This window comes from Pimephales promelas, chromosome 11 (assembly GCF_988280905.1).
Source record: "Pimephales promelas chromosome 11, fPimPro1.hap1.1, whole genome shotgun sequence".
NCBI lineage: Eukaryota > Metazoa > Chordata > Actinopteri > Cypriniformes > Leuciscidae > Pimephales > Pimephales promelas.
In genome coordinates this window covers 17,114,819-17,136,388 of record NC_142779.1, presented here as the reverse complement: position 1 = coordinate 17,136,388, position 21,570 = coordinate 17,114,819, and the positions used below count along the sequence as shown (strand labels likewise).

Genomic DNA, 21,570 nt, shown 5'->3' with positions numbered 1-21,570 from the left:
ATTCCTTTGTTATGAAAAAAACAAAACATTCCTGAGCTTAAGTGTGGACAGCTGTATTGTGTGTGTGTGTGTGTGTGTTGAGCTTGACAGCACTCTTCAGCATTAACAGGGCAGAGAGTGGCTGACAGAAGTATTAATAAGGAACAGTAGGGGGTGATGTCTGCTGTCTTGTATTCTTTCAGTAGGTGGTGTGTCCTGCTGTGCTGCGTGCCAGCCGAATTGCCCTCTCCATACTTATTAATACAGAAATGCAAACACTTGACACGGCCTACGCCTCAATTCCAGAGGCAATGCGATGACTGTAATTTACAGGCACCATGTCCTCAGAGGCTTAGCTTTTCATTATTACTCAAAGAGGAAATAACTTCACAGATGCAATCTTACGAGTTGTTAATTATTGCTTTTATACAGGGCCTAGGTGTGGCGATTAGTGCATATGCTGACACATTTAGCTGTGGTTTGAATCTAGCTCATTTAATTTCCCAATCCTTCTCCTATACCCATCATTTCCTGTTCTCTCTTAACAACAAAACATTTTTTTGCACCTATTGATAGGAATAGTTATATTTAATAAATTCTCATTATCTCTATAATAATAATTTTTATTTTATTTTAATTTTGGCTTTTTTGGCACATTTTATAGGAATAAATAAGATAAGAGGAAATTAATAATATTCTACATTATTGTGCTCTGTTTGGTGATTAATAGATAACAAATCTGATGGAAAGGTTAAAAACTGTAAATTTGTTTATAAATATCAATATTTTTCCAGCTTTTTATACTTATTAATATCATTTCTAAAGAGAAATAAGAATTGTAGTAATTTAAAGTACTGTTTATGTCTAAAGCTCATTCTAGATGTAATATACAGTATATATATATATATATATATAACACACATACATACACACATACTTTTACACATATATACATACGTGTGTGTGTGAGAGAGAATATATGTATGTGTGTGTGTGTGAATGCGTGTGTGTGTGTATCAATTCTAATGTGAACTACCACCGAACACTCTTAAAAACATTTTGTAGCAGGGTGTAATAAGTTGTTGCTGTAAATCACCAAGACCAGACAGAATTAGGACCGACTCAGGTCAGGGGCTGATTCAGTTTTAAAGCTCTGTCTGAAACCAAAACCCCACCAGGTGGACCATATATTTAAACAGGGCCTTAATCAATTAGTGTGTTGCTATTGTTGCTGTGTCATTGATTAATTCTGGTAATAAACAGTGGGGCCCTCTCTCTGCTCTGGTGAGGGGGCGCTTGCATGGAGAGGAGGTTCTGATTTGATTTGTATTAATTGTGGAGCGGCTGGCAGTACGGCTGGACCCCATATGTTTCGGGGACGCGGATCCCCGGAGCTTAGAGTCCCGGTGACTCAGGGCTGAGGCCAGGTGCAGCTGCTTGGTGTGAAATGAAGGGAGACAATACAATTAGCCGTGCATAATCGAGAGGTTTCGTGCGAACTCCGCCTGCGGAGGATTGGCCCTGTTTCACAAACACCCCAACCATTCAGCATCTTGCCTTTTTCTCCCTTTAATTTTTGTCTTTTCACCATGTTGTTTAGATAATGAAGTGGTAACAGTGATCAATCAAGGCCAGGGTGGTGCTTCTTTGACACCTTAGCCCCAGGGCACAATTCAAAAGGCAGGCTGCAGTGACACTTCGTACAACTGTTGAAAACTTGACTTGACATCGTGTTTACTCGTCCATTGATTTTGGCAGCATGTAAAACAAATTACAGCTTTATTTTAGACAGTTCAATGGACAATACGGATTCCCGTGTAAGCTACTTGATACATATGTGTCTATACTTCAGGTCAAAGCCAAACACTGCGTGGTGGTCGTCAGTGGTCACGTGGTGACTGAAGGAGTGCTGTTGTTTGGGAAAGCTAACCTCTACATATGTGAAGGCTTCACGTTGACCTCCACGGGAGATGTGTGCTGTAGAATCCATCATCAGACCAAGTAAAGCAACTGTTTTCTTTCAGCATATACATGCATGCATACATACACGGCACACTGCCATTCAAAAGTTGGGGGTCGGTAATTAAAGTAAAAAGTAATATTGTAAAATAATCGAACATAACCCTTTTCTATTATGTAATCTAATTAATGTATGTTTTGGCAAAGCTGAATATTCAGCAACCATTTCTCCAGTCTTCAGTGTCACATGATCTTTCTTAATTTAATTTTCTGATCTATTTATGCTGATCTATTTTAAAGAAATAGGGAATCAGAATAAAAAAAAATAAATGAGTATTAGTTAAAAAGAACACCATATATATATATATATATATATATATATTTAATGCAACCTTGCTGAGTAGAAGTATTTTTAAAAAAAGGCTGTGAATGGTAGTGTTTATTTAAAAAAAATAAAAAAAGCTTTGTGTATATGATTGTGATAATTTATTATTATTAAAGCATGATAAATGAGAAGGTTAACATTCATAGTTAATAAAGAGAAAAAGTCTTTACTGAGATAGAGCAGCTTTATTTATGTTTTTTTGTTTATAGATACAACAGTATCTTACATTTTTCTGTACTTATTATAGTGTGAGAGACTCATATATTTGCAACATGATGAATAAAGAGAAAAACTCATTGAGCCCGAGCTGCAAACGCAGGTTATATGATGACATCAAAGAGGCCAATTTCATGCGCTTTCTGCTTGAGGTGAGATTCACAGCAACCATAGTTATTTCTGTTGTTAAATATATTTATTTTACAGCCCAAATTCTGTACCTTTGTTTCTGAATTTCATACATAGTAGTTGGTGCAGTTATTAGCCATTATGTTTAAATTTTGTTGTTTTTAAAATGTTTTTGGTTTCATTTCTCGATGATGCTTTAGGACAACGCTCTGGAAATATTCTTTAAGAACGGAACTTCGGTGTTCCTGGTATTCTTCAACAATGACCATATCAATGCATATAAGAGGTAAAGCGAGATAGTGCTTGTGTTTTAGGCAGGTAAAGAACTGTGTGCGAGGTGACAGACTAAATTGATTTATCTTGATTTTTTTTTTTTCCTCTCTTTCTCTTTGTCCTGCTTTCCAGACTATGCTCTGTGGTCTCCTCATTAAAGGGAAGGGGAGAGACTGTACTTAATGTGAGGTGAGTGTCAAAAGCATCTACCAGATCTCACAGACAGCTGCCTCTTCAGTTGGAGAGAATGTGATGCTTTCATATTGAAACAGAGTTTTGTGGTTTCAAAGTTTCCAGAAAAGACATTTTGATATGTGTGCGGTTAAATATTGACAGGAAGACTCTCAATCCCCTCAACAATATCCGGGCATTACACGGAAACTACAATTACTGCATCTTCAGCACTTTCTACCAATTAAAACAGCCTCAGTAACTTTTCGAAGTCATAAGCTGCCAATAGTCACAATTGTATGGTTTTTAATTGTCTGCTAGGGAGCCATAAGCTTTCTACCTATTTGTTATTTTAGTTGTTGTTTTGTTTCAAATTACCATTCTTTAACTCACCGTTTCAATTTCAGCTCAATTTAGTTTTATTATGTTTAGTTCCCCTGACTTTTTGACTTGATGAAGAGGGAATGGACTTTATATTAGTATCGTTTTCCATCGGCTTCAAAGCCAATTTTATTACAGTGGGAAATATAATGCATTTTTTTTTTTACTGTATATAGTACAAATTAAAAGACTCCTTGGTAGAGAGATTGAGCATGTTGTGAAAAACTGTTGCATTTTAAAACCTGGCCTATAAAAACATTTACTAGTGACAATTAATGTATTTACATATTTAATTAATCATGATTGATGTACAAATTCATACATTGGTACATTACATTTTAATTTTGGAGGCACAATGAAACAGCTACTGTAGCTGAACCTTCTAAACTTGTTATAAATGGACTTTTTCCCCACACAAGTAAGCTTGAGATCAAACAATATTCAGTGGACCCCCTTGCAAAACCTGCAGTTTATTTAGTAACATTTCAGGAGTAGATTCAAATGTTAAAATAGTCATTATGTATTAAAAATTGTTAATGAAAGACAATCTATTGGTGTCTCCAGCAGGTCTGTCATGTTCTCTGTGAAAACTTGGAGGTGAGGTAGTAGTCTTTTGCCGCCAATTTTCTTGAATACCTCGAGCTACCGAGTTTGGCGAGATCAGCCCTGAAAAATTAATCTTCCTTTGCGACCTATCAAGCAGCTTTTTCCTTCTGCTCCTCTCTTGACAAGGGTTGCACAAATCTCCTTCTCTCAACAAAAACAGACTTCCCTTCATCTTTACAGACTCAGAATCTTTGCTGTCTTGCTGTGCGTAGGCCACAGGATTGCGTTTGGTGTTTAACTTCGTCAGGTTGGGCAGCACCTGAATGCAATCAGGTACCTGTGTTAGCAAGTTATCAAAAAGTCCCAGCTCTGTCAGGTTTGTCAGGGCAGCCAAGGTGGGCGGTAGTGCTTTTAGACGATTCATTCCCAAGTTCAGAACCTGGAGGTTTCTCAGATGTCCTACTTGAGGCGACAAGCCAGCAGAGTCCAGGTTGTTGTTACAGAGGTTGAGGTAGACTAGAGACCCCAGGAGTCCGATGCTTTCAGGCAGTTGTTCGATTTGGTTGCTGTGAAGGTCTAACCAACGCAGTCCAGTCAGCTGGCTAATGAATTCTGGGATTGTTTTCAATCGGTTCCGGCTCAAGTCAAGTTCTTCGATGTTTCTTAACTTCAGGAGGCATTTGGGAAAGGTGCCGATGCCTACGTTGCTCAGATCAAGTCGTAGTTTGCCATCTGGAGTTACTCTGAGAGCATTTTTGGCCATTTTCAATGTTATCTTTGTACCTTTGGCTCCACTTGCTCTCTTCCCTTTAGGCATGGAGCTGTACAAACACAGATTAATGGAAGCATCAATTTGATTAAGTCTTAACTCAAGTCATGTAATTATTATCTCAAGACCTCGTAGCTTTAAACATGTATGACTTAATGACGCGACAGTTTAGTTGTTTGCATAGGGAAAGAGGTTTCATGTATGCCCGCAGGCAGTATCGGGGGGCGAATGAGAGGGGTGTGATGTCTACAACCCCGATTCACTCACCCACCTCACCCTAAAGGGAAAATTTAGGATAATGTCGTTCTCTAATTATGGCTAATACCAGATAACAGTGGGTACGACGAACGGCCAAAAGATTTTCTGGAAAAAGCTGTTTGTGTTCCATCTGATTGATCCAGGGCGGCGCTAGCAGTCCGTGTGACTGTGTGAAGAGAGTCAAATCAGTACTTTGATAAATGACACTGTTAAGAGATTTAAACTCGCTCCCTTCATATCTTCCCATTAAAAAGGAGGAGTGTCTGCATTGTAAGCCCTTTGGCAACTCATTAATCACATTGGTAGATGGGCTAATATGGTTCATCTTGTTTCTATTAGACCTTTTGTTTTTGAATCCATTGCATCCGAGAGGTGCAATTACAGAGAGCTGACCATTGGCGTGATCCATCTTCATGTTGTTTGTGATTCGCTGATTCTGAACCCTCCAAACGGAGAGAAAATTTGTTGCTGTTTTCTTGACATATGGAATATAATAGATGTCATGACTACATGATTTAAGACCAGACATCATTTGTAACCAAAATATACTTTTGAAAACCTCTCTAACAATTGTTTATTTAGTATTTTAGAGTATTCAAAATTAACATTAATACAAACATTTTTTTTGAATGTTGTACCAATGATATAATATGCTTAACTAAAACAAGAGTTAGTATACTCAGACGCATTCTCATTTTTAATTTGTTGTTTTAAAATATGATCCAAATTGCTAATGAAGTGACTTTTTTTGTAATAGAAAAAGTATATAAACACCGTGATAATTAAGCTTCACTGTCTAACTTTGCTAGTTGTGCCACTTAGGTTCAGTCCGTAGGCACATTTTTCACATTTTATAGGTTTATCATTAACCATAACACTTTTGTCATTTAAGCTTCACAAGACTTTCAAAAACGATTAAAGTTAAAAGGGTTACACCAAAGTGTGTAAAAAATATAATTTTTGTCTCAACCAGCTATTGTTACCCAGGATTCATTTTATCCCCTTTCTGGTGTAAAGGACTTTAATAAGTTTTTTTTTACTCACCTTTTTTAAATGAGGTCCACAACTGAAGTGCTTGAGAATCAAGGGAGGATCTTCAGACTATAGTCCAAAAAGAAGCTTTGTCCTGTTTAACTTTTGTTACCAAGCAACACTTGCGTGGGGTGCCAAGAGTTTTATCGTCCTGTGACCGGAGAGCAAACAAAAGGAAGGCGAGAAAGAGTGTTGCGCAGTTACAGTCCCTCAGATTACATTTCCTTAATGTTCCAGGACGTTAATAGTTTCACTCATTAACCACAATTGAACTTTGTATTTTCTTCTCTTTCTCTTTTTCTCACTTTTTCTCTCTCTCTCTCTCTCTCTCTCTCTCTTTCTCCCTCTCTCCCTCTCCCTCTCTCTCTCTCTCTCTTTCTTTCTTTCTTTCTTTTAATTTACATAATGGGAATAAATGGTGAAAATTGTAAACCAGTTTCAATAGTCGTGGTGTAAATCCGGCCATCAGCATGTCAAATCAGCTTTGATTTTGCATGTTTGGGTTGCTTGTTTTGAGAGTCACACTTCGTAATCTTGAAATTCATTAATACTATATGTGTGAAGGGGCAGCCAAACTATCAAGGTAATAATATTTTAATAATGTGTTTACAGTCATTTTCAAAAACCTATAGATGGCACTATTTACTCCTTTAAACAAGGGACTGACATGACTGAAAAAAATCTCAACCCTTATTTCCATAAGAATGTACATGTTTCTATTGCCCCGTGTCTGATGAGAGATGTGCCTGCTTGGAAAGATATGCTCTTTCTATTCCTTAATTTGTTGCTGTGCAGCTAGTAGACTTGGTTCAGATGACTAGTTCTGAATCCTTATTCAAGGCACTTGGTTCTGTAACTGTTAAGAATTAGAAGGAAACATCGCAAAAGGTCAAATCATTTATATATATATATATATCTATATATATATGGCAAATTCTTCACAATAAAATATTTGTCTTCAAATTCTTCTTTCCTGTGTTTATACAGAAGGGTGGCAGCAGTTGAGAAGACGGGCCTAATTAAATGGCAGGTTGGAGCCTTCAGTTAATTTTACCATTATTAACCATCATTATCATTTGTGATATACATCCTGAATCCTGCAAATTGATTGAATGCACTTATAGAAACATAAGCTCTTTGCAAATGTAATACTTTTTTGTTTTACTTTATTCTGTTTTTGACACTATTTGTATTTTTTTTCATAGAGGGGAGAAATAAGCAACTTTGAATACCTTATGCATCTCAACACACTTGCTGGACGGACATACAATGACTTGATGCAATATCCTGTTTTCCCGTGGATCATTGCTGATTATGAATCAGAGGTAAAATTAACATGCATCCAAACTTGAAACTTTTGAATTTGAAGGACTTTTTTTCGATGCTGAACATTCTTGTTTGTTTGAATGATTAGACTCTGGATCTGTCCTGTCCTGCTACATTCAGAGATCTGTCTAAACCAATGGGAGCTCAAACTGAGAAAAGAAAAGCAAAGTTCATTCAGAGATTTCTTGAAGTGGAAAATAATGATGGTAAAGAATATTTTTTTTCATATGCAACTATTCTGTTACTGAGACCTTTCTCTCATATACAGTAGTAGCTTAAGTTCATGAAGTTTGTCGGTTTCACCTGCAGATATAGAAGCCTATGAGTGTTTTTTGTTTGTTTTCTTTCATAACCCCCCCTGCAGGTGATCTGTCGGCTCAGTGTCATTACTGCACACACTATTCCTCAGCCATCATAGTGGCCTCATACTTGGTGAGGATGGAGCCTTTCACCCAGACCTTCATCCAGCTGCAGGTAAACTCAGACTCAAATAACAGTACATCTGAGTGAGAAACTGAGATGAATAATATGTCTTGGTCTCTTCTTTATCAAATGAAGCACAAAACATGTCTCCTATAAAATTCAATTTTTCTAAATTGAAGTTACTTGATGAAACGAGCTTTATTGTTTCTGGCCTTGTTTGGGATGGGGTGCGCTTTTTTCTTTTTTCTTTCCAAAACTGAATTAGGGTATGATTTTAATATGTATGCAAATAAATTATTTTGCACGACTTGCTTGCAAAACCGCATTTAGATTTTTAAAGAATATCTCATTTATACACATGGTGGAACCAATTGATTAAAATAAAATGTCATGCATATTTGATAGCCGGTGTAACGTAATGCACACATTAGGATAACACTTTGCAATGATATTTGCTTAACTTGAGCAGCTTTCCTCCGTACAGTAATATTCATAATCAGATTTGTACCACTAACAGTATATTACTTTCATTCAATGAGGGCATTTGCTTTTCCTGCAAATTACATAACTTCTCCAGAGATTTTCATCAGGACATATAAATCCCTTGAAAAATAAAAAGCCTGAATCAATTGCTTGAAAATGTCTCAAATCTAAGCAGTTGTTCCTTGACTGTGATTCATACACACATGGGGCCGTTTTAGTGTTCTCGGCTAGCTGGCAGTGAAGCTCCCAGCCTTATGCATTAAACAAACACATGACGGAATGTCTTTTTCATACTATATAATTGTCCTTGCTCTGAATCCTTTTCATTGTGGTTTCAAATAACATTAGAAAAAGTGCTCCCTTTCTCAGAGTTTCAAATTTTGTTTTATTTTTATTTTTTGCAGGGCGGAGCGTTTGATGTCCCAGAGCGGATGTTCCACAGCATTCAGAACGAGTGGGAATCTGCATCTAAGGACAATATGAGTGATGTTAGGGAGCTCATTCCAGAATTTTTCTACCTCCCAGACTTTCTTGTCAACTCAAACCAATTTGACTTTGGTAATATATCAGTATTAGCTCAATAATTGAATACAAATGCAGTTTTTTTTCTTTTTATATATGATTTGATTTACGACCTGTTTCATAAGTCTGTAAATGTGTGTATTGATAATATAGGTTGCATGCAGGACGGGACATCGTTAGATGATGTGGTTTTGCCACCTTGGGCGAAAGGAGACCCACAGGAGTTCATCAGAGTACACAGAGAGGTCAGTTTCTCTGGTCAAGGCTGTCCATCTAACTTAAAATAGGCCTTTTTTGTGGACAACAAACCTCATAATATCTAATTCTAGTTTAAAGGCATCTATACTTACTCTAATAAGACAATGGAGGCCAGTGCAATCAGAGCACATACCAAGTTTCATGAAAACAAGCATGGGGTTAAACAGTATCAGTGTCACTGCACCATTCATATCCAGGCTAAACTTGGCAATAGTTGAATAATTTTTGTAGCTGCTTTCTTTTCTTTTTTTTTTGTTGCCTTTCCTGAGATAATAAGCACTTGTTGAGTTCATCAAGGAAGCCCCATTACTCTGTTTAACGCCATTGTAATTAGAAGATAACAGGCCCAATTCAGCGCAAGTACAATATCTGCACTCTCCTATAACTCCATTACAGAAGCCTGCTGGTTATTGGAATGAATGCTTTCTTTCTCACTATGTTATGCCTGCAGGCATATAAGGACCAGGCTTTATCAGTTCCCAATCTACATAGCAATATTTGTATCATTTCCAGATAGCATAAAATGAGCTATTCTGTCCGCTCGCCTTCCTTCATATGCAAATGAAGGGCAATATAGGGATCTTCCACAATTTAGTGCATGTGACTTAGAGCTGCTTTGATTATACTTGTTATTTTAAGTGATTTTTGTTGTTTTGTGTATATGTTTATGTTATGTTTGGGCTCTTTAACCAATTCTAAAATAAGTTATTTTTCCAATATTTTTCTAAATACAGGTATTAACATGTAATAGGCATGCAAACTTTTAGAATAACATTTTTAGATCAGATTGTTCAAATTGTTCAAGTCGCCCGGATGGAATAATATCTTTTTAAAATGCATTATTGTGCAATCTCTTTGACCTGAAATGTGTAAGCTTTTCCGCCTGCACTGCTACAGAAATAAAGGTTACGGCATCACTTATAGTGTTTTAGACCCATCCAGATCTGCTGACTGACCGAGTTTGCACTCTCCTCAGGCTCTTGAGAGCGATTACGTGAGTGCACGCCTGCATCTTTGGATTGATCTGGTCTTCGGCTACAGACAGCAGGGTTCGCCTGCAGTAGAGGCCCTCAACACCTTTCACCCGTACTTCTACACTGACAAACACGATAGAGCGACCATGAAGGATCCTGTCGTGAAAAGTACTGTCCTTGGGTATATCAACAACTTTGGCCAAATGCCAAAACAGGTACGCCAGTTGAGCAGTTTAAAGAAAATCAGTATATTCTATATTCCTCAAATTTGCTTTTTGTTTTTTTTTGGTTGTAAATACAGAATGAAATTTTAAAGCACTTTTCACAGCAATATTTATTTACAAGGGGTGCATCGATATTATATTTCTGGCCAATACTGAATATTGGCTGACAACTGATAAATCTTAAAGTCGGCATGAAATCAAATTTGACAGATCTTTTTTTTATATGTAATATTGTAGTGTTTATTATAAATTATTTATCTGTGCACTTCATTATTTTTTTCTCAGTCTTTTCATTTGCTCCGTATGATTTTTGTTGTCACAGGGCTTGAATTTCTGCATGGTATTTAACTCACTCCCAGAGATTTTTTTGCTCACACCCAAAGTGCACATAAGGCCACCTCTCAGTACTAAATTGAGTTATTTTTCACTGTTTATTGCGCGTAAACAGTCAAATACACACAAAATAACGTTATGCATTAAGTGAACGTAAGGGTTTAAGAAGGAAAACGCATGTGTAAAAGTCAAATGGATCCATTTGTCAGGTCTTAAAGTGACAGCAGGCTTATATACCTGCTGCCAAATTATGAGATTATATTGAAAATATCTATGTGGCAGTTTTTCTCCATGGTGGCGATGTCAAAATTGTGGCCAATGACAATTCTGAGTGCACTAGTAAAAACAAAAAAAGTGGTCCCACTTTATATTAAGTGGCTTTAAGTACTATGTACTTACATCGAAAAATAAGTACAATGTACTTATTTTGTTCAGGTTTGTATTGTAAAACACTTTTCCTGCTATTGAGGTGTGATACGGGTAGGTTTAGGGTCAGGTGTGGTTGTATGGGTCGGTTTAAGGGTGGGTTATGGTGTAAGGGAAGGGTCAAAAACTGTGTAATTACAAACGTAATTACATTTATTAATTACAGCTGTAATTACATGCAGGTATTTTCAAAATGTAAGTACAGTGTAAAAGCATGTATGTACACAATAAGTCCATTGTATCAAATTATTAATTTCAATATAAGTACATAGTACTTAAAGCCACTTAATATAAAATGGGACCAAAAAAGTTAATGTCAAGCCCTGATTATAATGTACAGTGTGAAATAGATATTCATTTTGAGGTAAATATCTATAAAATTCTAAATATCACATTTAACACTGTTATTAATTTTATTACTATTTTTAAAAACTACCTAAAGATGACACCAAAGGTAATCTAAAATATGGGAAATGCACTATTAAATATCCAATATCAAAAAAAAAAAAAAATCAAAATGCTTGATCGCTTTTTAATCACTCATACTATATTATTATCAAATATAGGATTCAGTCTTTTTAAATATTCTAACGTGTTTTCTTTTAATTACAATAGGTTTTGTATTTGTTGTTGGAACTAATGAATCGTAGGCCTCATTGATCTGAGTTTTAGTTCAAGGCAAAGACATTAACTAGCATTTTTGAGGAAAAGAAAATCCTCTTTGGGTCAAAATGACCAGAACACAACCAGAGGGTTAAACCTTTTTTTCTTTAATGAGATGATTTATTGTGGTACTGCATGTTAAATGCCATACTGAATAAAGTGTTATGCTTGCAGATCTTCACAAAACCACACCCTAGCCGCACATCTTACAAGGGTTCTGCTGCGAAAGAGCCGTCGGTATCCAGTCAGATAACCCCCTTTTTCTTTAAACTGGACAAGCTCAAGCCCACCACCCAGGCAATAAAAGGTACATTGCCTACTTAAAATGAATATTCTCTGCTCTGTGGTCGTGACCCTCCCCATTTAATCATTCATAGTCACCTTGTTATTTTATTCCATTCCTCAATTATTTTTACAAGATGGGGCCATGTCTACAGGGAGCAATAGGAGCCGTGAGGCAGAAGATGCTGGCTAGACTTTTCACAGGCTAATTTTCTCAGTCATTGCTCAGCTCGGCTCCATTCGGCTCCTGCTATTTGTTAGGCCGCTCTCGATGATACCGCCACTGAGGCTTATTTAATAATCTGAATATCCCAAAAGGATCTCTCTTAGAAAATTAGATGATTCTCTTTCTCTCTCGCTCTATTGTCTCTCACTCAATATCTTGTTCTCATATCAGGCGTTACTTTATCATACTGATCAGTAAATCCAACAAGGAAAGATTTAAAGGGCATCTTGAGACAAATTTGCAATCATCTCATGCTTCATTATGATTTCTGTTACTGTTCTACTGTCAGTGAGCGAGGAGATTGAGTGTGTCCTCGGATTACAGTATATAGGTCATTTGAAAGTAGAATACTTCTTTCTCTTGACCACATAGGTTTTTTTTTTGTACTTTTATCCTTAAACCTGAGACATCGTTTCAATTTAATTTTTCAAATGCCTGATTCAAAATAGATTCAAGATAGATCGATGCAATAATAGTCTAAAATGGGGGCTGACAAAAAAAAACATAAACATTTCAACATAAAGATTTTTGTGTAAATATTAAATACAATGTGTTCCAAAAAGTCTTAAAACCACTTACACATCACTTAGGAAGAATTAATAACAACTTTGTATTGTGATAGCAAGTTTTCCAATATTTTTAGTTATGTAGTTATGACATTAACAATAGTTTTGTGGCAAATTAAAGTACAAATAAAATTAACTACATTCCCTTTCAAAAGTTTGCCATCATTAATTTTTTTAAAAAGAAATTAATAGTTTTATTCAGCAAGTCTGCATTTATTCGATCTAAAGTAACAGTAAACAGATTTTTACAAAAATGTATATTCCAAATAAATGCTGTTCTTTTGAACTTTCTATTAATTAAATATTACAATATTGACAATAATAATAAATGTTTCTTTAGCACCAAATTAGCATATTAGAATGATTTCTGAAGGATTCTGAAGATATATATATATATATATATATATACACACACACACACACACACACACACACACATTTTGCTGTATAAAGCTGATATTTTCTGTTGTTTCTCTTTAAGAGCTCTCGCTGGGGCCTGTTGGTCAAATAGTGTGTAGAGAGAAGGATGTACTGGTCGTGGAAAAAAACAAACTTCTCATCCCTCCACATTGGAACACATACTTCTGCTGGGGATCTTATGACCAGACCTGCTCTTTTGGGAGCTACACAGCCGAAAAGGTTTGCTTTTATAGTTTCTCTAGATTTATAAATAAATCAGAGTGATGGTCCTGCATGTAATGTGTTCCTATTGTGTAACTGAATTATTGTTTATGATTTAACAAGGTTTATTGTCTGTGCTGCAGAGCTTTGGCATGTTTGAGAGCCTGTCGGACTGGGGAGGGGCTGTGTGTGCTGCCTGTCCCAATAACAGCACCATCATCACGGCCGGGACCAGCACTGCAGTGTGTGTGTGGGACGTCTTCATTAGCAAGGACAAACTCAAACACATGAGACTCAGACAGGTCATTAAGAGTCATGTTCAGGCTTAGGTGTCTCAAAGCAGTTATGTTTTTTTCATTTTTATAAAATAAATGTTCTGTTGTTTTCAATCCTAGGTCTTGTACGGTCACACGGACACTGTGACGTGTCTGGTAGCATCCGAAGCGCATAGTGTGATTATTAGCGGCTCTCTTGACCAGACCTGCATCCTGTGGGACCTGGAGGACCTCAGCTACATCACACAGTTACCAGAACATTCCTCTGCCGTGTCTGCCCTGGCTATTAATGACCTGACCGTGAGTACCCTCCAGCAAAAACATACGTCAGCCTGCATTTTACCTCCCAAATCTCTCTCCATCCATCTCACTCCCGCACATTTAATTTGGTTAGGGCCATTCGGCTTGTGTTGTGTCTGGATGACACATTTATACGGGCTCATTTGCACCCGCAGAGTGGTTTCTGCAACTCCCTTCAGCCATCTGTGTGAAGGAAAGGGTGGGCACATCCTTCCCTTCAGACCTGGTTTAACGCTTAAACCCTGTTACACAGTGTGAAACATACCTGCTACTAAAACACAAGAGACAAGAATTGATGTATGATTCCAAAATGGCAAATTGAAAGTATTTAAGATCATTTAACCATGTGTAATTATTTCGTCATACATTGTAAGATCATTTAACCATGTGTTATTATTATTTCTTCATACATTGTAAATGTCCAAGTAGGTTTTGGGGCCACTGTAAATATCAAAGTTGTTTGGCTTAAATGAATTAAATGCCTTTTAAATGTAAATAAAATTCCTAGTAGCACACAGGATGCAGAATTGCAATTTTATGTAAAAATATTTAAATTAATTAAAGTAACTGTGATTTTTAACTAGAAAAACAGCATTTGTCTAGACGAGCTTTGAAGGTTGGCTTGTTTGAAAGTTTAAAATATAGTTTAGAGTCTGTAAGAATTTAAAAAAAAATTTTCTTATGTTCACCAAGGCTGTGTTTTTCTATCAAAACTATGGTAAAAAGTAATATTACGGAAGCATCGTAAAGCATTGCAACATAAAAAAAAAAAATAAAATCTGTAAAAAAAAAATTTAAATAAATCAAATAATGAAGCATTTTGAGATTTGTCGAAACGTTTCGAGATTAAAGTCGTTACGATAATAGAAGTGTATGCATTCATAACAGTGCGTGTCCACTAGCTGTGTGTAAAGAAATGCACTTGTGAAGTCGAACTGCCATGGATCAACACAAAATAGTAGCTTTTTACTTTTATCTGGGCTTTGAACACAATTCTACACTTTAGAATGTCCCATAATGGTAGCCTAATGCTGGTAGATTGGCACCTGTTGAATTTCTTTTTGTTGAATTTCTTTTTGTTGAAACAAAACATACACACAAACGCAAACACTCACTATGCACCATTGTGAATGCTTGTGTGTGCGGCAATGTGAGACAATGGCAAGCACACATGCAGCTTCAACGGAAGACTGTATTCTCGTAGTCTCAAAGTATTTAGACTTTATTCTCTATATATTTCGACTTTAATCTCAAAATGCTTTTTTTTTTTTTTTTTTTTACACTTGCGGTTCAGGGCTTCCGTATAATATTGTGGAGATATTGGAATTTGTTTTCTATATTTTAAAATTATTTATTCCTGTGATGGCAAAGCTGAAATAATTTATTATAACACCCCCCCCCCCAAAAAAAAAAAACTTTGGAACAGTAGTTTAGAGATGGATGGATAGATCATTGCCTGATATGTGCATCATTAATGGCCTTTCTGTCTCTCTCAGGGTGAGATTGCGTCATGTGCTGGGACCCATTTGTACCTGTGGACCATGAAGGGGCAGCTGCTGGCATCCGTAAAACCGTCCTGTTGGCCCGAAGGAAACATTCTGTGCTGCTGTTTCACACAGAAGTACGAGTGGGACTCTCGCAACGTGATCATCACCGGCAGCGCCGATGGCATCGTCCGGGTACGGGCCTTTTCGATGCTCCTCCGAAGGCTCTGACTGAAAGATGATGGGGCGTAGCGAACTTTATAATGAGAACGTTTAAATGAGAAGTCTTCTTCAAAGACTACACCTTTGTGTTTAAGCAATAAATCTTTCCTGTAGTGCTTCCTGCTTAATAGTCAGGTAATATAGCTGAAAAAATATTAAAATAGGGTAACTGGGATATTGAAATAGGGCTCACAGGCTTTGCTGAGAAGTCCCACTGAAGCATTAATAGTTAGATGTGCTCAGTTTAGATGAGGTAACAGCAGTTATTAAATCAAAATGCTTCTTAAATTAGGCATCAATTGGAGCCTGGACCTGCGACATCAATGGCCGGCAGATTTGATTTATGAATATAGCTTCAATTGCATTCGATTTTTTTTTTTTTTTTTTTCCCTCTTTTTTTCATTAACCGTGTGGTTCTGTTCTAGATATGGAAGACTGAATATACTAGAGTACAATTACCTGGACATGAGGAGTGCTCGGTGTCTCAAGGGCATGTTTTGGCGTCAGCTCCCGAGGAAGCAGGTAACACTAATACACTTCACCTTAAGTGCAGAATTGAACAAGAGCGTGAATATGCGCTTTTGCTCTCGCCTCCGGCCATAGGAGCGCTATAACCCACAAGCTTCTTTAATGGCCAGCATGAAATCACATGAGCTCGCTCAGAATATTGGAAAACAATGTACTTTGTGACGTCACGAGAATCGTTATTTTCTAATACACGAGTAATGTTTGAAATGAAATAGCCAGACCAAATACCAGACATCCTTCAAAAATGCCGTAAAAATCAGATTACGTGTGTTCTTAAGTGTGATAGTACAGACACTCAGCCGGAGGTTCGGTTTTGAGCGATCCGCAAGAAAAAGTTCATAATGATCTACTGTTTTGTGCGACACATTAGGGCTAGCTGCGAGGAATTATGGGGCAAAGTTATTAAACATACAGCCTGTAAACACTGATGAGCAATTTTGCTGATGTAGGCATGCAATTTAGAAAGCAATAATAACCAAATCCAATTTGGTACACATTGGTTACAGCACAGCGTCAGCGCGTGTAAGTATCAACACGTTTAAATTAAATTGGGGGAACTCGTCGTAACAGTGAAGGCTTTATATTAGATGTATTTCTCTCAATTTGGCAACATGCTGACCATAAATAATCTCTGTCTCATATCTCACTCTTGCTTTTGCTTTTCTCAGACAGCAGCTCGTGGAAGTGGGAAAGACACCTGGTGCTCTGTCGAGAGTTAAACCGCAACCAGGCCGTCTCTCGGCGACACTGCAAAAACAACCCTGCGATTACGGCTCTGGGCATATCCAGGTATTGACGAAAGGCCTCGACCAAAATGTGCTCTGAAAGCTCTCCTTTTTAAAATGATTCAGTGCAGGATCCAAGTCAATGTTCTTCTGAAGATATCATTTGAATGTGGTTTCAGAACGCATGGCACGCTGCTGGTAGGTGATGCCTGGGGCAGGGTGTACAGCTGGTCCTGCGAGAGCTAGGCCCGATCAATCCTCCGTCAGTCAGCGTTAAAGGCGGCAGTAACTGCAGCTGAATGCCAGCGGAGAGTCCAGCTTAAGAGCTGCCTACGTATGCACTTTGCTCTCACCACTTCCAGCAGGACTGCTGACTTCAGGAGACCCACTCTGGGTCTGGTGAATTACAGGGATGACGCATACTTTCTTGGACTGGGTGAGGCTCGCTGGCCAGGGCCGGAAACACAACACTGCTTATTTAAGAAATGAAAGATGATGCCATTTAAAAATAAATAAAAAATAGGCCCATTTGGCACGTCGGTTTTATTGTATAGTAGCTCTATTTCTCTCGGTGGACTCTCAGAAAGCCAAAGTAATGTTTATTTTATAAACACCGGTATGCTGGAGTTTAAAAGCCATCCGCTTGTGTGCCATTTCATATTTTTGCTTACAATTACACTGGTGGACATACTGTACTGAATGGATGGATGTGTAGTTTGTAAAGCAGCAGTTATTGATAGTGTTGAATCAACCCTCTTCAGCCAATTAGAGTCAGAGTTTCCATTGGCGATGTGCCCCAGGTTCCCGTCATAAAGGGTGCGGATTTGCAAAGCTGCATTTAGGCGCATTCCATGATCTGGGGGATTCTTAAATAAATGCTACAAAATGATGGCATACAGGAAACAACGGTGAAATGCTGTTTTATAAGTGTAAAGGATTATTATTGCTAACCACCATAGACTGTATAGTTGCTAACATTTTCCATTTTTGTATATTTTTAAAACATGTGAATATGCTAATTAGGAAATATGCTAATGTTGGAAACAGTTGTGCTGCTTAATATTTTTTTTCTGAAAATTGTGATACATTTTATTTAAAATTATTTGATTAATAGAATGTGTGAAAGAACAGAATTTATTTGACTTTTGATATTTCTTTTTCCAAAAAAAAAAAAAAAAAAAAAAACGTGACGCACATTTATAGAATTTAAAGATTTTTACAGAATTTAACTGTGGAATATTTTGTATTTGCAGTGTGGAAAAGTACTGGAAAGTTCAGTTATTTGTTGTTTGGTTCAGAAAACATGTTTGTGCTGTACATGCCTGTTTTTACTCGCCCTCAATACCAAACCTTATTCTAGCAGTACCAAACTATGCCTTGTTTTGGCAACAATTGTTCATTTTATCTTCAGGTTTACAATGTAGAATATATCCATTTAACCCACTAATGCATATTTAATCTGATTAATTTCTCAGATGTCTTCAAACGCATAAAGTGTAAATGTGTAACATCATCTAGTAAAGATCCCAGGATTATTAATGAATCTTATGATTAGAATAGCATCATTTAGTCATGACCTTGAATGACGCTTCTGTTTGCTTGCAGCCACGATTAATAATAGCCTGTATTTTCTGACATCCTTAATGAGCGAGCATGTTTATTATATAGCAATGCTAGCGAATATAAGCTTTCTGTGAATTGTCTGTTTGTACATGTGGTCCCCTGGCAGCGTCCAGCAGTTGATGTAATGTTTTCGGTAGTTGTCAGGGCTACTGGAGTAGTTAAATTCATAGAATCAACACAGATGTCCATTAAGTTTAAGAATACGGGTCACTGCGTGCAGGAAAAACAAGCTTTTACAGCAAAGTGGACCCTGGAAATGAATTGTTTAATATACTTTTTTTTAATAATTATAAGTTATAAATGTATTTTATTATATTAGACAATATACTGTAAATTAGACTAAGCTAACTTGTTGAACAGAACTGCAGAAAAAGCTTCTGGTCTTCCACTGTCCAGATGTATTAAGTGTCTCTGGCACATCAGCGAGTCTGAGTCTGGATCTCTCAAGCAGGCCGAAAGCAGGGAAAGAGCTGTGATTACTGGGAACTCCCACCAGGCCACGCTCCACTTCCCTCTCTGGGGAAGAGGGCTAATTGTTGCTCCCCTCCAACCTTTGGAGACTGCCTTCTCCTAATAGTTATCATTAAGCAGCATGAATAATCCAGCGATGGGGGTCGAGCCATAAAGAAAACAGGGATGGGAATCTGAGATCAACCTTTTAATGAGGTTATATTTTCACTGTGATTGGATTAAATGTAATGTATACTTGCTATCAAAATGGGTAAAAGAAAAGAAATATTAATGTCCACTATATTCACTGCAGTAATGCTACACTAGTATACTATGTCATTTCACAAAGTGTGTCAGCCCTTCACTGAGAGACATGAAAATGGTGGTTTTAGCATTTGCTATGGACAAGTAGCCTACAACAAAAGTCAATATTGACCAAACATATTTAGATTTATCAAAATCGTCTTCCATTATGATTTCCTGTACATGTAAATATGTTTAGTGAAAGGTAAAACTTCCTAAATCTCTGTGTAAACAATGAGTGACGTAGATGTGCAAGCGATCACTTCCGGTGCATGCGCAGACTGAAGTGCCCGTGCTGTCAGATCAGTTGGACATGGTGTGGTTACACGAGGTAAAAACGATGTAAGTACTGTTCGTTTTCTCACACAAACCGCTCGTTTCGTGTCTTCGGCTGTCAATGTGTACTTACATTCACGAGTCATTCAATCATGTTTAATTTGGACTTCTCTGTGCAAGCTCTTTGAGGTGAACCGAGGGGATGACCCCCTAAACCTTCATTATATGACGGATAGACAACAACGATTTGACCGAAAAATATCAAAATTGAAAATAATGTGGAAACAAAGACACCTACGTCTTGGATGCCCTTGAGGTAAGCTAAAACATATCAAAAATTAATTTCAAAGTGAACTATCCCAAATACAGATATTGATAATGGCAGTCAGAAGAGAGAAATAGGCCTATCTCACAGCCACTAAACAAACACCCCCACAAATTACTGGTTTTAGTAATTTGATGCAAATTTTATATAATACAAATTAGTGTTATAAATAATTTAAAATAAAATGAAATTTGCAGGATTTACGCGTCATTTAGTCTGTGACGGCCTACCCATACAAGACCGGTCAGGATTATGCTGTTTTTATATGTATAAAATAACTTGAGTAAAATTGTTACTTACTGTATCTTCCCTATGTCACTGTGAGGAAAAGAGCGTTGTAAAATCCTTCAGATTTCCAGCGAAAAATGAAGTTTAATTCTCAGCGAAAGTAACAACATGGGTTTGGAATGACATTGAGTGAGTAGCGTGAGTAAATAATCACAGACTCTTGCTTTTTGCTGAAGAGGCAGCTCAGAGTGTTGAAAAAATGCGTTTGTTTTTTATTTTCTTTCTTTTTTTGGTGCCTTATTTAGTCAAGGAAGGGTGTTGTTCAACAACACAACAGAATTGAGAGCAGATGAATTTGCCCAGCTTTTGATGGCCTAATATGTAAGCATCTCTGTGGTAAACTTTGTTTGTGGATTTCTCTCCCTTGAGAACAATTGAAATTCTTGCTTTGTTCTGGGTTTTGTGCTTGCAACATCTGCACATATTCATACAAAACAGCACAGATGAGGTCTCTCTCTCTCTCTCTCTCTCTCTCTCTCTCTCTCTCTCTCTCTCTCTCTCTCTCTCTCTCTCTCTCTGAGTGGATGTTGAGTGAGTGCGCGTGTGAGAGACACGTGTGGTGTTGCCTTTTTCAAATTGATTTATTGTTCTATTTTTTATTTTTTTATTGATTTATTTTTATTTTTATTTTATTTTTTTATTTTTATTTTCTTGTCTTTGAAATATTATGGGAGGGTGTTTCATCTTTCTTTATTCTTTTGGTGGGTTGAGATAGTTTAGGGGTTTTGCAACCAGTGCGGTTTCCCTCCGGAATGGGTTTAGGTGTGTACCGGAGCAGACCGCTTCGATTGAGGACGTACTGATTGTAGTCGGTGATCAGGTTGGTCACGAAAATATAAATTCAGCTTCGCGTATGAACAAAGCTGTTGTGTTTTTTTGAAGACTGAACAGCTTGTTAATCAAATAATTGAGAATGGACTTTGGGTGAAGGGGATGTTTGTGGCGGCAACAAAAGTGATCTTTTCAAATGTCCCGCCGTTTATTAAAAATGATGTGTTATGCGAGCACTGAAAGCTTACGATGTTTTGAGTGTGGTGAACTCGGCCATAAAAGATTCTCGTGCCCACAAAAAATAGACCAGAGGAGACTCGGGATGCGGAAAATGAACCTACAATTGAGAGTGAGGTTGATCAGAATCAACCAGCAAGCAATGGAGAGCAAAGCTGATCAAAATCAGGAACCAGGGAAAGTTTCAGAAGGCCGAGTCGTGGATACAGGAGATGAGGTGAGTGCAAATTCTAGTAAATTTGCTGAGGTTTTGCCAGAAGAGCAGCTTGGTTGTAGTAACATTAGTGAAATAGCCTTAAGGAGGTGTCTACGGTTCAAGATGATGCGGTGAGTCAGGA

General features: G+C 37.3%; 2 protein-coding genes across 7 annotated transcripts in view; one reads left to right on the top strand and one right to left on the bottom strand.

Moving 5' to 3' along the window:
• The window catches only part of wdfy4 (WDFY family member 4), a 46,121-nt gene extending 27,518 nt beyond the window's left edge, over nucleotides 1-18,603 (top strand). For 4 of the 6 annotated variants that reach the window (XM_089117113.1, XM_089117115.1, XM_089117112.1 and 1 more), the window contains exons 44-63: nucleotides 1,832-1,980; nucleotides 2,571-2,691; nucleotides 2,869-2,954; nucleotides 3,074-3,130; nucleotides 4,058-4,090; nucleotides 7,086-7,128; nucleotides 7,304-7,423; nucleotides 7,513-7,630; nucleotides 7,789-7,898; nucleotides 8,735-8,888; nucleotides 9,006-9,097; nucleotides 10,087-10,299; nucleotides 11,905-12,037; nucleotides 13,286-13,443; nucleotides 13,569-13,727; nucleotides 13,821-14,000; nucleotides 15,497-15,679; nucleotides 16,132-16,228; nucleotides 16,903-17,023; nucleotides 17,139-18,603. In XM_089117113.1, the coding sequence (XP_088973239.1) occupies nucleotides 1,832-1,980; nucleotides 2,571-2,691; nucleotides 2,869-2,954; nucleotides 3,074-3,130; nucleotides 4,058-4,090; nucleotides 7,086-7,128; nucleotides 7,304-7,423; nucleotides 7,513-7,630; nucleotides 7,789-7,898; nucleotides 8,735-8,888; nucleotides 9,006-9,097; nucleotides 10,087-10,299; nucleotides 11,905-12,037; nucleotides 13,286-13,443; nucleotides 13,569-13,727; nucleotides 13,821-14,000; nucleotides 15,497-15,679; nucleotides 16,132-16,228; nucleotides 16,903-17,023; nucleotides 17,139-17,205 (2,394 nt within the window). In that variant the 3' untranslated portion in view covers nucleotides 17,206-18,603. Of the gene's footprint in view, nucleotides 1-1,831; nucleotides 1,981-2,570; nucleotides 2,692-2,868; nucleotides 2,955-3,073; nucleotides 3,131-4,057; nucleotides 4,091-7,085; nucleotides 7,129-7,303; nucleotides 7,424-7,512; nucleotides 7,631-7,788; nucleotides 7,899-8,734; nucleotides 8,889-9,005; nucleotides 9,098-10,086; nucleotides 10,300-11,904; nucleotides 12,038-13,285; nucleotides 13,444-13,568; nucleotides 13,728-13,820; nucleotides 14,001-15,496; nucleotides 15,680-16,131; nucleotides 16,229-16,902; nucleotides 17,024-17,138 lie in introns of those variants that run through there. The other 2 variants (XM_089117114.1, XM_089117117.1) reach the window with 2 other exon arrangements.
• lrrc18a (leucine rich repeat containing 18a) lies at nucleotides 3,770-6,393 on the bottom strand. The gene is made up of 2 exons (XM_039672800.2): nucleotides 6,111-6,393; nucleotides 3,770-4,860 (listed from the first exon to the last, which is right to left on the bottom strand). The coding sequence occupies exon 2, from the start codon at nucleotides 4,854-4,856 to the stop codon at nucleotides 4,017-4,019; it is 840 nt and encodes a 279-aa protein (XP_039528734.2). The 5' UTR covers nucleotides 4,857-4,860; nucleotides 6,111-6,393; the 3' UTR covers nucleotides 3,770-4,016.
• Nucleotides 18,604-21,570: the final 2,967 nt, after the last annotated feature.